The 17206-nt window shown below is 43.4% G+C and overlaps 1 protein-coding gene and 1 long non-coding RNA gene across 3 annotated transcripts in view; one reads left to right on the top strand and one right to left on the bottom strand.

Moving 5' to 3' along the window:
* The window catches only part of LOC122543259 (transmembrane protein 198-like), an 87923-nt gene extending 85757 nt beyond the window's left edge, over positions 1-2166 (top strand). The window contains exon 5 of the mRNA XM_043681731.1: positions 2020-2166. Within this exon, the coding sequence (XP_043537666.1) occupies positions 2020-2163 (144 nt within the window). The 3' untranslated portion in view covers positions 2164-2166. The remainder of the gene's footprint in view (positions 1-2019) is intronic.
* A 3547-nt stretch (positions 2167-5713) lies between these two features.
* LOC122543304 lies at positions 5714-16222 on the bottom strand. 2 transcript variants are annotated; one of them, XR_006309992.1, is made up of 5 exons: positions 15739-16222; positions 10720-12500; positions 8474-9167; positions 7516-7653; positions 5714-6524 (listed from the first exon to the last, which is right to left on the bottom strand). It is a non-coding gene; the product is annotated as an uncharacterized LOC122543304 (long non-coding RNA). The 2 variants fall into 2 exon arrangements; XR_006309991.1 differs by lacking the exon at positions 5714-6524 and having other exon boundaries at positions 6531-7653.
* Between the last annotated feature and the right edge of the window lie 984 nt (positions 16223-17206).

Here is a 17206-nt window from a genome sequence, read left to right on the forward strand (position 1 = left end):
TGTTGTTATGTAGAATTACACAGGATACATGGCTCCTAAACAGGCCATTCGGCCCAAAAGATCAATTTATGGTCCACATGACCTTCTTCTCACCCTTCCTCATTGAACCCATCAGCATAACCCTTTTCCCTCATGGCCTTATCTTCCATTCAAAGGTATCTATGTGATTTACCTCAACTTCTCCATCCAAATAAATCAAACCAATTTGAACACAGGAATTGAGTCACATTCCATTCCAGTCCATGCATGCTCTGCCTGAAGCTTTCCTGGGCTCATGACCTACTGATGCTTCATCCTAAGTTGATTTCTTGGCAGTATGTGTCAGTGTTGGTTTGCCATTGCCTTCCATTCTCAGGGGCAGGCCTAAATCTACCTTGGCTAGAACAGGAATCGATCCCATGCTGTTTGCATTATTCCAAACCATACACTCTCTATTTAGCCAACTTTGCTACGAACCCCTTTTTTAAAGTCAGATAGTGAATCCAAAAATATCCCCAGTGCTATGATTAAAGGTAGATGTTGGTGTGTTCACGTGAGCGAATTATGGAAAAGGAATCTGACAGTGCGATGCAATATAGGACCAGGACATCCACTCCACATCCAGCTAGTGTTGTTCCTCTCCCTGACAGTGGTGAATCCTTGCAAGGTGTGATTCCATGAACGTCAACTATCCATGTGCCGTCCTTCAGGTGTGAGCCAAGGCAGTGAGGCTGGGATTTTCTGCTTGGCATAATCTCAGTGAAGTGCCAGTGGAATAAGAGTTCTACCATTCTGTTCCCAACTGATGTTCTATTGGTATTCCTACTTAATTGTGCAGCCTGCTTGGAGGAGCAGGAACATTACTTAACTGGAGGAAGACTGCAGGATACTATGGAGTGGAGGAAGTTGGGAGTTCTCAACCATGAATCACTAAAAGCTGGTATCCGAGTTCAGTGGGTAATAGGGAAGGTAAATAGAATGTTGACCTTTATTTCAAAGGGAATGTAGTAAAAAAACAGGGAGGTTTTGCTAAAACTATACAAGACACCAATCAGATCACAGCTGAAATACTGTGAACAGGTTTGTGTCCCTTATCTAAGGAAAGATAGACTGACATGGGAGGCAATCCAGAGAAGGTTCATTCGGCTGATCCCAGGTATGGAGGGACTGTCTAATGAGGAGAGGGTGAGTAGATTGGGCCTGTCCTCATTGGAGTTTAGAAGAATGAGAGGTGACCTTAATGAAACATACAAGATTCTTAGCAGACTAAGGCTAGATGCGGAAAGCTTGTTTCCCGTTGGGGGAGAATCTGAGACCAGAGGGCATCATCTCAGAATAAGGGCTCCCACATTTAAGAGAGAGATGAGGAGGCATTCCTTCTCTCAGACAGTAGTGAATCTGTGGCATTCTTTATTGCAGAGAGCTGTCAAGGCTGGGTCATTGAGTGTATTCAAGGCTGAGACAGACAGATTTTTAATCAGGAAGGGAATCGAGGGTGTATGGGGAAAAGGCAGGAAAGTGGAGTTGAGGATGATCAAATCAGCTGTGATCACATTGAATGGCAGAGCTGACTCGATGGGCTGAATGGCCTACTTCTGTTCCGATGGTTGTATGGTATTTTCAGGAATGTGTAGGGGCTTGGGCATGGGACAGTGTGGTTCAGGATGTTGGCTCCAGGTTTCGCTTTCTGATGGAAGTGGGTGTCAGACATGAAAACCTCAGAAACACTGGTGGAAATTCTTCAGATTCCTTCAGTAACATGGTGACTGCTGCAATTTCCACTGAAGGAAGAACATATGAGGGAAAAACAAATATCAGACAGTGAGTTGCTGGGATCTGGAATGCATTGTATGATGCAATCATTGTCTTAAATACAGAATTTGATAAATACCTAACGGGGAAAAATTGGAAATAAAGACAAAGGGAATGGGATGAATTGGCTAGCTTCTTCAAAGAACCAGCAGGGACATGATGCGTGGAACAGCCTTTTGCTGCCCTATACTTTTTTAGAGTAATTAATTTTTCTCCATGTTTCTTTAGAGCTACATTCAGAGTATCCGAGATCGGCAGACAGCGACATCCATGAGCAGTCTGAACACAAACATTCACACCGTTGTGGATCTGGATTACGACTGTGGTTCTACTGTCCCACTCACAGCCACAACCCCTGTAGTCACAGCATGAGCTAGTCACCATCGCACAGCAAGTACTGGTCAAGGTTATTAGTGAACAACCAGTTTATTTAGCTCCCAGCTGGTGACAAGTAGATCACATGTTGACACTCTAGCCATAAGTCTCCACACACCATGGTCTGTGGGTGTGTCTCTCTCTCTCTCTCTAGGAATCACAGTTCCTGCAAGTATGAAGAAATCTTTGAGTCTGTTCATTTGTTACCTGCCTGAGTATGTTTTCAGCAATCTGACTGAAAGGAGTTGAACAGGCACCTCACACTCTGCTAATGAAAGGGTGCTTGGCATGGGAGTGGCACATCACCAGTTAAGGAAGTGTGTATCTTTGTGACCCAGCAGAGAAAGTTACGTGCCCCGTGTCCAAAAGAATAATCAGGACAAGTATGCAGCTCACTTGTGACCTTGGATTCTGCCTGTTGCAGACGACATATTTTCCAATGTGCTTATCATCCACTCTCAACAGGTTGTCATCTTTGGGCCACCAGTCTGGCATTTTATGCAGCCACAATTCACATTGAATTTCTTTCTAAGCAGCCATTTAACATGTAACCTATTCAACCACTTGTTTCTCAAGCCCAAATTATTTCATGCCCTTGTCTAGTAGTTTAAAACATGTCATTGTTCAGTGGCAAGCACAATTGACCTTTAAGCAGTGAACTATCTCCCTTTAATACTGTTCCTCTAAACCTGCCTCTAACAAGTATAATCCAGCAGAGTAAATGGCCAAATGTTAAATATAAAACACAACCACTTCCTTGATTTTGTCCTCTGGTTTTCTCTGCCTGTGTTCCTCCTAATACTGATCAGAGATTTAAAATCATTGTTTGCGATGAGTACCTGTTATTTCCTGCTTTCCCACCTTTTCAAATTCCAGATCTGCATGAATCAATTCAAGATTCAAATACCACTGGAAGGGCCAGGTCTTTCCCTTCATTCTTAGATGAATGTAAATATCTCCAGTACCTCTATCTATTCAAATGGTCTTCGCACCCGGGACAACAGCTCTCAGTTGATGAAGGACAGTCACATTGTTCTGTAATGAAATGAACTCTGGATGGGAATCTGTTGGAGATAGACTGATGGCATTGTTTATCTGTATACAATTCAAAACAGAAATGTACGAGGTCGAAGGTGGATAAAGGCAGAAGGTGCACATCTCTATGGTGAAAAGACAAAACGTATTTGCATGATGAGTAATAAACTCTCGATTCTAATTGACAGTATTACAGCCTGACCTATACCCTGTCGATGTTCTATACACTCCTGCGTGACTCCATCCACATAGACTGCATGTACCTCTTAGGTCATTTTTTTAAAAATGCAGCTCTTATTTGCAATGAAGGTAAGTGAAATGAAAAGACAGAAAAACATCTTTACGCAGTTCAGCTTGAAGGACATATGTGAATGGGCATAAAGAATGAGCAGGAGAGTGCATTCAACTTAGAAGACTGATGTGGGGAGAAACAGACTACACAATGCTTCAGTGTTGGAATATTCAATAATTCCTTAGGTTAATCTTGATAGTTATTGAAAGAGAAGCGTAAAATGCAAGGACTTTCTGTGCTGGTGAAAAGTACTGTATCATGTAGTATTTGCTTTGGGGAAGCATTTCAGCATTACCAGAAGTTTGCCAGTGACAGTTAAGTGTCAGTGCTTAGCACAGAGCAGTCTGCAGTTCCCCTGTGGACTTCAGTGTCTTGTGACAGTTGGGTTCCATTGTCAGTCCTGACCAGTTGCCATTGCAGCTCTTGAAGGTCTTGGGTTTTCAGTTTAACCAGCCAGATCAGAGAGGGTCAAACATTTTTTAGGCTTTGAATCTGCCAACTTTCAGCAGGAAGAAGGGAGAGAATTTTAAAGTATTTGAATCTGTTTCTTGAAATGTCTCCTTTCAAATTGCATTTTAACAGCCTGAAACATCTGGGGGAAGCTTCTTTAGGTGAATGTGTTTGCAGTGCAGGCACTTGGCACTTGACTGAGTTTTCACTCTCTTCAGGTTCCTTCAATTCTTTGGACTGCCAGTCTTGTTGGAGGACTGTTCTGTGGGTGCTAGATGTTCTCTGATGCCTGGCCCTAGAAGCCATCCTTTCTGACCGTACACAAGAACTGTAGGAACTTCCCATCTGAACCCAGTCCCATCATCACTTGAGCGACACACACTCACACCGAGAATACTGAGGACTGTGAGGAATGGGCATTCCTAGTTGTTTTTTTTTATCTTCCCCTGCCTGGTGCAGCGGCACTTAAGGTGATCAGTGTGCTCCTGTGTTGAAAGTGGAACTCACTCCCACAGGGAGTGGTTAAACGGAATTGTATAAATGCATTTAAGTGGAACCTGGACAAGCATATGAGGAAGAAGGGGTAGAGAGTTTTATAATGATGGATTTAGATGGGATAAGTTGGGAATGGCTCGAGTGGAACATAAACACCAGTCTTATGTGATCCTATGACTGTCCCAGGTGAAATCAAGTTAAACTTGACACAGATTGGGGATTGAAACCATGGGTTCTCCTTCTCTACGTTAATCAGTATTGCACTATGCCATCAGGAAACGTACATGTTTGTGTTCATAACAGATGTTAAATATCATCAGTGACTTCTTGCAGTATGTGGTTCCATTTTTATATTGCGTCAATATTGATGTTGATTATGAGCTAACATTACACACTATTTCCCTGAATTAATTCACTTATTTTGTTTGAATCCTTTTGATAAACAATTGTTCCATTTATTCAATGTGGAGATTCTTTTCTGTAATGTTTCTGTGTGAATTATAAAGATGATTTTTACATGAGGAAGTGCCTGCGAGTATTATTTTCATGTCTTGTCGGTGAACCTGAAATAGAATGAGGTTGGGTTTAAGGATTATCTGAGGCAAGATGTGTGTGTGTGTGTGTGTGTGTGGTGTGGGGGGGGAGAGAAGAATAGAATCAAGGCAGGTAGAGCTCAAACTCAAGGTCGTTGGGTTTGTGGCAAATGCAACAGTTCATTAACTACTTTCATAATTAATACCTAGATGTCAGGAATGACAGAATTAAAAGGATAGGTTTATAACTCAGGTTGACTGTATTCCTGAAGTTTAAATCACATGAACTCCAAGCCCCGATACTTCCTTATGGTGAATGAGCAGAAGATCCAAAGGAAACACAAGCAATGCAATTATTGCTAGGTACCTTTGATTTTACCTCCCACATTGTTCAAAGCAGTGACCAGGGACTGAAAATTTATTCCTGGAGATTCTGGGAGAATGTTGGAGTAGTAACAACTCTGGGGGAAGTAATATTGATATTTGATATTAAAATTTGATTTTCATTGTTACTCATTCATGACATGTTAGCATCACAAGTTGCCCCTTGAGGAGATGGTGTTGAGCTGCCTTCTTGAACCGCTGCAGTCCAGTGATGTAGATGGACCCACAATGCCCTTAGGGTGAGAATTCCAGGATTTTGACCCAGCGACACTGAAGGAATGGCGATATATTTCCAAGTCAGGATGGTGAGGGGCTCGGAGGGAAACATGCAAGGGACGGTGTTCCCATGTATCTGCTGCCCTTGTCCTTCAAGATGGAAGTGATTGTGGGTTTGGAAGATGCTGTCTAATGTGCCTTGGTGAGTTATTGCAGTGCATCTTGTAGACAGTTTGCACTGCTGCCATTGTGCATCGGTGGTGAGGAGAGTCAATGTTGTCGGTCAAGCAAGGCTGCTTTGTCCTGAGTGGTGTCGAGCTTCTCGAGTGTTGTTGGAGCTGCTCCCATTCAGGCAAGTGGGGAGTATTCCATCACACTCCTGAGTTGTGCCTTGTAGATGTGGACAGGCTTTGGTGAGTTATTCACTGCAGGATTCCCAACCTCTGACCCTGCTCTTGTAGCCACTCTTTCTGGTGATGCACATGAACTTCCTGAACCACTCATTCAGAGGACACAATGTGGATCGCAGGCCTCAAAGATGCAATTTGAACTCATCAGATAATATGAGGAAGGTTAAGAGTCCTTGCAGCGAGGAGGAATCAAGAGTCCTTCATCACAGCATATAATTGTTTCTTTAATGATTTCTAGGTTCTTTGCATCTACCTAAATTTGGGAAAGCAGTCCAACTGTTGATTGCTCTCTGTGAAGTGAAGGTTCCTGACCTCAGTTTTCCTAGTTTAAACCTGCTTGACCTACACTTTCAATTCAATTTATGCTTCTTTGAATTTACCATTTCCGTATCATTGACTATCACATGGATTTCTTTGATCACCTGAGATCAATCATATTTACTGGAAAAATAGTAAGGCACAATTAGGATACTGGAACATTTAAATTCTACTTGCAGTCCAATTAAGAAGAAGCTTAATGATGCATTGTGATTTCTTCAAAATCTGGTAGGTACAAAAAAAACATAAAAGATGGAAACATTAGAAACTGTCCACAGTACACCAATTATAATTCCCAATCTATTTCATAACTAACTAAGTGTTACCCACTTACTAACACATCCCACTTGCTTTCCACCCCCTGAGGCCTCCACACTCACCATCCCCTCTCTACCCACCCAGCATCTCACATCCTCTCCTCGCTCACCATCTCTCCTGTTCCCTGCTCAATGCACTCTCTCTAGTCACAGCATTCCCCTCATCCCGCCCATTCCCTATTTGCCAGCCCCTCCCTGTTCACCATATCTCACCCCTTAATGTGCATCACCATTAATCAATAACTGTAGCTGCAAGAGCAGGGTCAGAGGTTGGGAATACTGTGGTGAGTAACTTCCCTCCTGACTCCACAAAGCCTGTCCACCATTCACAAGGCACAAGTCAGGAGTGTGATGGAATATTCCCCACTTGCCTGGATGGGGGCAGCTCCAACAACTTAACACCACCCAGCTCCAACAACTTAACACTTGCCCCCTCTTGATGCCTCTGTCTGGCTCACTTTCACTCAGCGCTCTTCTCCTGCTCGCTGAATCTCTTATGCTTGTGACTGAGTCCTGCACGCTGACTCTCACACAGTGACTCAGTCATAAGTCTCATTCTGTTACTGGTGGGGCTGGCCTGTTGGGTGCCTGAAGAGCATAAAGTGTGGTGAGCCTTTTCAAATAGAGGCAATATAGGGTCCTTGCCACCTGTCTAGCCCAGAGCCAAGACTTCTTAGCCTGCACAAGGTTCAGTCACATCCATCTCTGCTCAGACCCTCTCACTCACTGCCTCGCTCTCGTGCTCACTGCTGCCCTCTGATCTCCGTCTCACTTATCCCTTCCTTTCCTGAAGCCAAAGAGAGAGCTTGAGAGAGGGTTGGTGAGGGGAAGGAGGCAAGCAAGGGAGGTTCACAGTGCGAGCTGGTGAGTCAGAGATGGACAATGAGTGGGCTGCGTACTCAATACCATTGCCTTCGATCATTCAGGCCCAGCAGTGCTTAGGCAATGCTCCGCTCCAGTGTCTTGTATGATTGTATACCTCCAGTGCTCCATGTACAGCCCGTGTGGTCATTCTGCACCATACACCACTCTGTGTCCTGTAAGAAAAATGACACCTTTGCAAATTAGAAATCTACTCCTCATTCAAAGGCACATTTTTGGCTAAGACAGTCAGTGTGAAACTTTAACATTTGCTGCTGTGAAATCTGACCAGTCAGAATTTGAGTCATTCAACCATTTGGAATGAAATATTAAATCTCTGCTACTCCAGGTTTTCCCTCTCTTTCCCTCTTGTTGTTATGTTATGCTTTGGTTACGCACAGGCATTGACCTGTCTGCCATTCACTTGTTGGTGCCATCAGGTTTGAAGTTAATAATTGTGGCCTATTTGCTGGAAGGCATGAGGGCACATCAGCAGCCTGCCCAGAGATGATGTTCTTTATGATGTATCGTACCTCTTTGATCATCGAGTATCCTCTTTTGCTCTAACTGCCTGTAAATATGTGTCTTCCTGTACTGTGTTCATTGCACTGGGTGAATAGGGAAGTGTTTTATTTCATCTTTCTGTTACCCTCTCAGTGAATGAGGTAGCGTTTTCTTTATTTCTCTCTCTATGTGAATCTCTAGGTGGGATATTTATATTTGCTCCACCCATATGTTTTATACATCCAAACCTCAGGGCCATTGAATTAACAGTAACCTTATGGAGCACATGCATGATGACACTGAAAATCGCAGTGAGATTCGGCAGATGCAGAACTCACAAACCACGACCTGTATAAGGCTATGCTGTAACCCAAGGGTGACCGAGCCAAACCCCCAGACTCTACATTGGGCTGAGTGGGAGACCCAGTCAGTGTCAGCCCGTCAACAGGGAGATTCTGAAGCCTTCACAAAATCCCACTTCTTACCACTTACCACCTTTCTGCTTTATGACCAAAGGTGCTTTTACATATCAAGGAGAAACAGAATCCTTTGTGATCTTGAAGTGTGTTGATTGAACCTCCTTGCTCTACGGTACCAGCACTGTATCCACCCGAGGTCTACATGATGAAAGGTGTCTCCTGCTGATGCTTGTTACAATTCAGAGATCGAACGTGTTGGGAGATTCTCAGCTGTGTTGTGGTCTTCTCCACAAGAATACAACTTTCCAACGTATGTATCCAGTAAAGGTATCATCCCAGAAATCACATCCATCAGAAACCCCTTTGTGTATCCCCCCAGATGACTGATACATATTCAACATTGAACCAATCAACAGGCACAGGTCGCCCTGTTACAAAACCACATCCCAATCTTGGCTTTGCTCTTCGGATATCCTGTTCCAGCAAGTAACTGACCGTCGACACATTCATGACAAAGAAATGACGTTTCATGAAGAGAGAATGTACTGGAATCATTCCACAGGCCAGGCAGCATCTGCGGAGAGAGAGAAAAACAGAGTTTATATTTCAGGTCTGTGACGTTCTGTCAGAAGTAATCCTCACCAGTTTTCCAAGTGATTGCAGAATCGAGGTTTAATGGAGATCAGGTGAAGAGGTTCCCTTTCCACTTTGGGGGAACTGATGAGGCTGTTTGAGCAGTTCATGTCCCACTGCTGGTATCCATCTCCCTACAGAAAGAGAAAAAAACACAATTTCAATCTTTCCAGCTCTGTGATAATTACTAAACCTGTACACAGCATGATCCCACAAAACCAATTTAGATACTGCTTTGATGGTAGTAGTCAAGGGGGGAACGCAAGCCAGGATTCCAGGAAAGCTCCCTTCTACAAATAGTACCATGGGCTCTTTTACATTGCAGAGTTTTGTTTAACATCGCATTTGAAAGTGGCAGTTCTGACAATGCAATAGTCTCTCAGTACTGCGCAGAAGAAAGAAACAGAATATGTGCAGGATCTGGTCTTGAGTCCATGATCTCTTACTCAGAAACAAGCTAGCCAGGGCTCACACATGTGATACAACTGGACAGGAGAACAACTCACAGCATTAATGAAATGGAGAGCAGTTGCCTCATGTTACCAGAAAGAATGAACTTGCATTTCTAAAACCTTCAGCTGTCCCAAAGTGCTTTCCAGTTAATGAAGCACTTTTTAAAGTGTTGTAGCATTTAAGAAATTAAGGACATTTCCATGACCATCCACGTTTGCCTTGCACCATCATCCTTTTTGTCATTTAATCTCTCCTGCTTTCTACCTTTTCACAGACCTTCCCAGTAACTTACTCCTGCCCTCTACACCACACCTGCATCTGTGCTTGTTTAAGCCTTATTGCATCTCTAACTTTTCCCAGGCTGATTTCTACATAGACTCTTTCTGCACGGATGCTGCCAGACCTGCCGAGTTACTTCAGTATTTTCTGTCTTTGTTTCAAATTTCCAGTGTCCACAGTACTTTGCTTTAGCAGGAGGCTGTGTTGGAGAATTGAGACAATGCACAAGGCGATGGATGTGGATCGCTCAACTTTCTCTCGTTGCAGATAACAAGTGGTTGTGGATAATCAATCACATCTTCCTGTCTGCAGTCACTCATGTTAAGTATTAGCAATTTTGAACCACTCTTATTCATCATGAGGTGGATCATGTCTCTCGGTAGGTGGACACCCACAAGTGCGGTGTTTATAGTGCCTGGCCCCCTCATACATATAGTGAAAAGTCTGCACTGAAACATACTCAAGGAAAAGCTGGCCAAATTGACCTGTCTCCCAACAAATGATAATGTCAGTCTCTCAGACGTCCTTTTTAATATACAGTTATAGATCAATGAAATTAAAGGTTGTGTGGCAAAATCCCTTCCGACCTCTCATTCCACTGACTGATCTTTGGCCATAAACCGCAAGGATGACATGGGTTGTATGATAAAGGAAACACTCACTGCCACGCAAAATTCAGGTACATCGATAAAAAAGTTCACAATCAGACAGCAGTACTGTTGATCAAGAATGTCTTTATATCACTGGGTGTAAAATGTGCGAAAGTATGAAAGGAAACTGATGTCACCGGAGAGTGAGCTGGCTGAGTCTCAGCCACGTAGGCTGAGCTGGGTTTGAGGCCCAGGGTGATAGCTGTCTGAAATACACATCAGGAACACCTCGTTAAGAGCCCTCATACAATCACACTTGTACACACTGGTCAGCCTCTTGTTTTAAAAAGAAATCTATTCCTACCTCAATGTAGAAGCTTGCTGTTTGGGTCATCTCCCTCTGACACTGTATCCATCCGAGGTCTACATGATGAAAGGTGTCTCCTGCTGATGCTTGTTACAATTCGGAGATTGAACGTGTTGGGAGATTCTCAGCTGTGCATGGTCTTCTCCACAAGAATACAACTTTCCAACGTATGTATCCAGTAAAGGTATCATCCCAGAAATCACATCCATCAGAAACCCCTTTGTGTATCCCCCCAGATGACTGATACATATTCAACATTGAACCAATCAATGGGTACAGATCACCCTGTTACAAAACCACATCCCAATCTTGGCTTTGCTCTTCGGATATCCTGTTCCAGCAAACAAATGATTGTTGACACACCAGTATTTATTTCCCATGAACAAAGAAAAGATGTTTCATGAAGAGAGAACTTGCTAGAAGCATTTCACAGGCCAGGCAGCATCTGTGGAGAGATAGAAACAGAGTTTATATTTCAGGTCTGTGACTTTTTGTCAGAAGTAATCCTCACCATTTTTCAAATGATTGCAGAATCGAGATTTAACGGAGATCGGGTGAAGAGGTTCCCTTTCCTCTTTGGGGGAACTGATGATGCTGTTTGAGCAGTTCATGTCCCACTGCTGGTATCCATTTCCCTACAGAAAGAGAAAAAACACAATTTCAGCATTTCCAGTTCAGACTGGGTTGATCTGATATCAGCCAGGCCAAGGGGCAGCAATCTGATCATTGGACTTGGTGGCAGTGGACAGGATTCCCATAACGGTTTACTACCCACTGGACAGTGCTCATGTGTGGACTTCAGGAGGGGACAAGAACAGGGCCAGCTGCCTGAGAAGGTCCGTGTCTTAGTTACAACAACATCAGCAGGGGAGCAGGGCAGAGAAAAATGTCACTGTTTTGTCGAGACCAACTGGTTATGTGAGGCACAATGTCATCCTGGTGAATCTAAATATAGTCCCTGAACCACACGGAATAATGATATATTAAAAACACCATCAGCTGATTAGATGGTAGTGTGACCCATTAAGAATAATTTTATATCATTGCACATCAACGAGCAAGAATAAAGGGAGAGCAATGTTACCAGAGGGTGAACTAATTTAATTTCCAAACTGTGTTGGATTTGATGCTCAGTGTCAGGACTGTCTCAAACACCGCATCCTGACTCTCACAAAATCCCACTTCTTACCACTTACTACCTTACTGCTTTATGACCAGAAGGTGCCTTTACATATCAAGGAGAAACAGAATCCTTTGTGATCTTGAAGTGTGTTGATTGAACCTCCTTGCTCTGCAGTACCAGCACTGTATCCACCCGAGGTCTACATGATGAAAGGTGTCTCCTGCTGATGCTTTCGGAGATCGAACGTGTTGGGAGATTCTCAGCTGTGTTGTGGTCTTCTCCACAAGAATACAACTTTCCAACGTATGTATCCAGTAAAGGTATCATCCCAGAAATCACATCCATCAGAAACCCCTTTGTGTATCCCCCCAGATGACTGATACATATTCAACATTGAACCAATCAATAGGCACAGGTCGCCCTGTTACAAAACCACATCCCAATCTTGGCTTTGCTCTTCGGATATCCTGTTCCAGCAAATAAATGATTGCTGACACACCAGTATTTATCTCCCGTGAAGAACGACATCCATCAGTTTCCAAGTGATTGCAGAATCGAGGTTTAATGGAGATTAGGTGAAGAGGTTCCCTTTCCTCTTCGGGGGAACTGACGAGGCTGTTTGAGCAGTTCATGTCCCACTGCTCGTGTCCACTTCCTGACAAAAAGAAAAAAACACAATTTCAGCATTTCCAGTTCAGACTGGGTTGATCTGATATCAGCCAGGCCAAGGGGCAGCAATCTGTTCATTGGACTTGGTGGCAGTGGACAGGATTCCCATAACGGTTTACTACCCACTGGACAGTGCTCATGTGTGGACTTCAGGAGGGGACAAGAACAGGGCCAACCAGTTACAACAACATCAGCAGGGGAAATGAAATTGTTTCTTTCTCATTTTTAGGATATGGACTCTTTTTGAATGTAATAGAATTTGCAATTAATTTCCTGGGAAGCTTTTCAGTTTAAAATACTTGAAATAGCTAGCTCATGTCATCTATCACTGAATTTATGGAATAACAAATTACTTTCAATAAAGTCCTGATCAATTCCTCTTTGACACGATGGACTCCCCACTTCAACACTGACTGCAATATGCTCCTGAGTTTTGAACTTTGCCTCAAGGACCCCACCTTGCAATTTACCCCGAATTCAATGCAAACTTGGCAAATAGACCTGAGTACTCTGCTCTTGTGAGAGCCAATTTTTCCTTTACAATTGCTCTAACGTGGCTTTGATGGATTTGTTTCATTGGTGCTCAGGCTGTCAGGCAAAGGGCACACTGCGTGGAGAGGACTCTAGAATTCAGATGGGTGCATCAGATTGATTGACAAAATGAAGTGATATGACACAGTGCTATACAAGTTTGGTAACTGAAACTGGCTCTTCTGTCTATTGTTGGACAACTGTAGACAACTTTCTCTCACAGAGCATGATTGGAAAGCAATCACTAGCACTCTTATGCAGTCGAGATGAGAGTGGTGCTGGAACAGCACAGCAGGTCAGGCAGCATCCAAGGCGCAGGAAACACCGATGTTTCGGGCAAAAGCCAGGGCTTTTGTATTACAGTGAACTTTGTAAAGTTTGTAATGGTATAACCCTCCAGACTACATAGCACCATCGAATCCTTACAGTGTGGAAACAGGCCATTTGGCCCAACAAGTCCACATTGACCCTCCGAAGAGCAACACACCTAGACCCATTCCCCTACCCTATTACCCTACATTTACCCCAGACTAATGCACCTAATCTGCACATCCCTGAACACTATGGGCAATTTAGCATGGCCAATTCACTTAACCTGTACATCTTTGGACTGTGGGAGGAAACTGGAGCACCCGGAGGAAACCCATGTGGACACGGGGAGAATGTGCAAACTCCACACAGACAGTCACTCAAGGCTGGAACAATATTTCATTACTTCAGTCTTTTTTACATAATCTGTGTAAAAAGTTGCTGTATTAGATTTTTATAGCTTTAAAGTTGTAAGCAACCTTTACACTATATCTTTTGTCTTCAAAAAAGGGGTAATAAGACTCTTTCCAGACATTCAAAAACCACACAGAGAAAAGTAAATTACCAAATAGCTCCAAGAGCAGCAAATGATCAGTAATGAACAAGTGTTTGATTTCATGACAACTGAGACCTGAATATCAGTTATTGGGTCCTGACTGCATAGGCTTCCTCAAAAACAACAGGGAAAGAACAATCCAAACTATTGTCTTATCTTAGGAAAAAGTAATTCAATAACAGGAGCAAACTTTAATCAAGAAGATAGGCTTATGGATAATTGCCACTTTAAGGAAGTAGTAAGGATATAACGAGAGGTGCCATCAGTCAATATCCCTCAACCGTAAAAGCCCATTAGAGATTGATCTTATGCTGCTTTACAACAAGGCTCACCTACCCTAGGCCAATCAGCATGTAATAATGTAATAGATCATGCTGCGGCTCAGAAAGAGTTCAGTTGCTTATGAGCAGCCACTTTCAGTGACCAAAGTGCACATCTAGTTTGAACGTGAAGTAATCCTGCTGTCCAAGTGGAAGCAGAAGAACTATGAGGTTTTGGAGAGACCAGAGACTGAATGTTGACCCATTTTATAAGCTAAACCAAAAAGCGAGAGTTATAATCCATCCCTAAAGTCACAGCCCAGCGTTAACGGGTATTATTTACAGTTTTAGTAAAGTTTCCTCAGTTACTGCACAAGCTAATATTGGGATTGGAGCTTAAATTGTAATTGAAGTTTTTGACACCTAAGTTTAGCCACAATACAACTCCACAGATTCTGGCATCCCCTCTCTCACTACCTCACACTAATTGCCATCATTTAAGTGTGAATGACAATAAGCCTAAAGGATGTGAAACTGTAAATTATGCAAATTGAGCAGCATTATATTCATAGATGCATAAGCTTTCCACCAGGGGTCACTGGAGAGCAATCAGGCACAGTTCCTGAGCAGACATTGAAAAGACACGTTCTGAAAAACACAGTTAACAATTCAGTCCATGAACCCGGAAGCTCAAGTGGCATGTCCAATGGATTTCCTGCAGTGACTGTATCAGGTTCAGGGATGTTACAGGCCCTTTGAAAGTGGCTCTTCCTGTCCTTAACTCTTACACCCATCCAAATCAGACCGAAAACTCAAAATCCTCCCATGTTTACGTATAGGAGAATTCTCCAAATCAGACCTTTATTCTCTCTGAGTGGCTGTGTATTCCTTGAACCTGACAATTGTCTTGTGTTTCCACTGATCATGTAAAGATCAGGCACTCACCTATCCACTCCCCTGTTACATAGTTTGTAATTAGTTTCAAATTAATGAACGTGATGTATTCCCTAGAAGGAAGAAGTAATGATCATCACCCGGGTTGGAGACTCTTTATTCTTATTCACTTATGGGACATGGGTGTCACTGGCTGGGCCCAGCGTTTATTGCCCTGTCCATAGTTGCCCCCTTGAGAAGGTGGGGGGGGGGTGAGCTGCCTTCCTGAACTGTGCAGTCCACCTACTGTGGGTTGACCCACAGTGTCCTGTTGGGGGTTGGGGTGCAGTGTGGAAATTCCAGGATTTTGACCCTGTGACAGTGAAGCGCCTTGTAAATGGTGGACAGGTTTTGGGGAGTCAGGAGGTGAGTTCCTCAATGCAGGATCCCTAGTCTCTGACCTGCTCTTGCAGACACTGTGATTATGTTGGGAGTCCAGTTGTATTTCTGGTCGACAACTAAATAGAAATCTCCTGGAGCTCAAGGGTTAACCAGATTATCAGCATTCAGGGTTTGAGGCCCAGGGTGACAGCTGTTTGAAATACACATCAGGGACACCTAGTTAAGAGCCCTCATACGTTCACACTTGTACACACTGGTCAGCCTCTTGTATTATAAAAGAAATCTATTCCTACCTAAATGTAGAAGCTTGCTGTTTGGGTCATCTCCCTCTGACGCTGTAGCCATCCGAGGTCTACATGATGAAAGGTGTCTCCTGCTGATGCAATTCAGAAATCGAACATGTTGGGAGATTCTCAGCTGTGTGTGGTCTTCTCCACAAGAATACAACTTTCCAACGTATGTATCCAGTAAAGGTATCATCCCAGAAATCACATCCATCAGAAACCCCTTTGTGTATCCCCCCCAGATGACTGATACATATTCAACATTGAACCAATCAACGGGCACAGGTCGCCCTGTTATAAAATCACATCCAAATCTTGGCTTTGCTCTTCAGATATTCTGTTCCAGCGAATAAGTGATTGTTGACACACCAACATTTATCTCTCGCGAACATACAAATTCCACCATTTTTCCAAGTGTTTTCAACAGCGAGGTTTAATGGAGATCGGGTGAAGAGGCTCCCATTCATCTTTAGGGGACTCACCGCTAGTGTCCATCTCCCTAATGAAAGAGAAAAACACAATTTCAGCATTTCCAGTTCAGACTGGGCTGATCTGATATCATCCAGGCCAAAGGGCAGCAATCTGATCATTGGACTTGGTGGCAGTGGACAGGATTCCCATAACGGTTTACTACCCACTGGACAGTGCTCATGTGTGGACTTCAGGAGGGGACAAGAACAGGGCCAACCAGTTACAACAACATCAGCAGGGGAGTGGGGGAAGAAAATTGCCACTTGCGTGAAAATCCGTGAATCGTTATTGATTGAACTGTTCATTGAAACAAAAACATGCACAGATTTCCCCATTGAGTTCCTCCTGGGTGAAGGGGGAAATACTCATTGTCCTGTAGTGATTGGAACCATGGCTAGGTGGATCTGATTGACTATAAGATCCCTGATTGGGGCTGTGAACCTGGGCCAATCAGGGAGCCCTGGCTGACAGCTATAAACAGAAGGGGGATTTGAGGTTTGTCCTCCTCTCCCTGTAAAATGGTTGAACGGTAGGGTTTGGGGCCTAGCTTTGCTGCTCCTCTCCCTTGTAAAATTGCTGTCTTTTGTGTACAGCTGTCAATGTTTTTTGTAAACTGGTTAGTAATTTGTTTAATAAAATAATATAAACAGAAGGGGGATTTGAGGTTTGTCCTCCTCTCCCTGTAAAATGGTTGAACGGTAGGGTTTGGGGCCTAGCTTTGCTGCTCCTCTCCCTTGTAAAACTGCTGTCTTTTGTGTACAGCTGTTAATGTTTTTTGTAAACTGTTTTGTAATTTGTTTAATAAAATAAAAAAAAAAATAAACAGAAGGCTAAGGGCAGTGTTTGTCACTGGCCACCCGGGTGTTTTCCTATCTTCCTGGTGGTGGAAATTGAATAAAGATTGGTGCACTTTGTGTCTTTCACTGTGTCTCACACCTGCACACACACACCATGGGTGCTGGGGATAAAATAAGCACTACCGCACTTAGGTGGTAGTGTGGGGGTT

Source organism: Chiloscyllium plagiosum, chromosome 43 (genome assembly GCF_004010195.1).
Source record: "Chiloscyllium plagiosum isolate BGI_BamShark_2017 chromosome 43, ASM401019v2, whole genome shotgun sequence".
Classification (NCBI taxonomy): Eukaryota; Metazoa; Chordata; class Chondrichthyes; order Orectolobiformes; family Hemiscylliidae; genus Chiloscyllium; species Chiloscyllium plagiosum.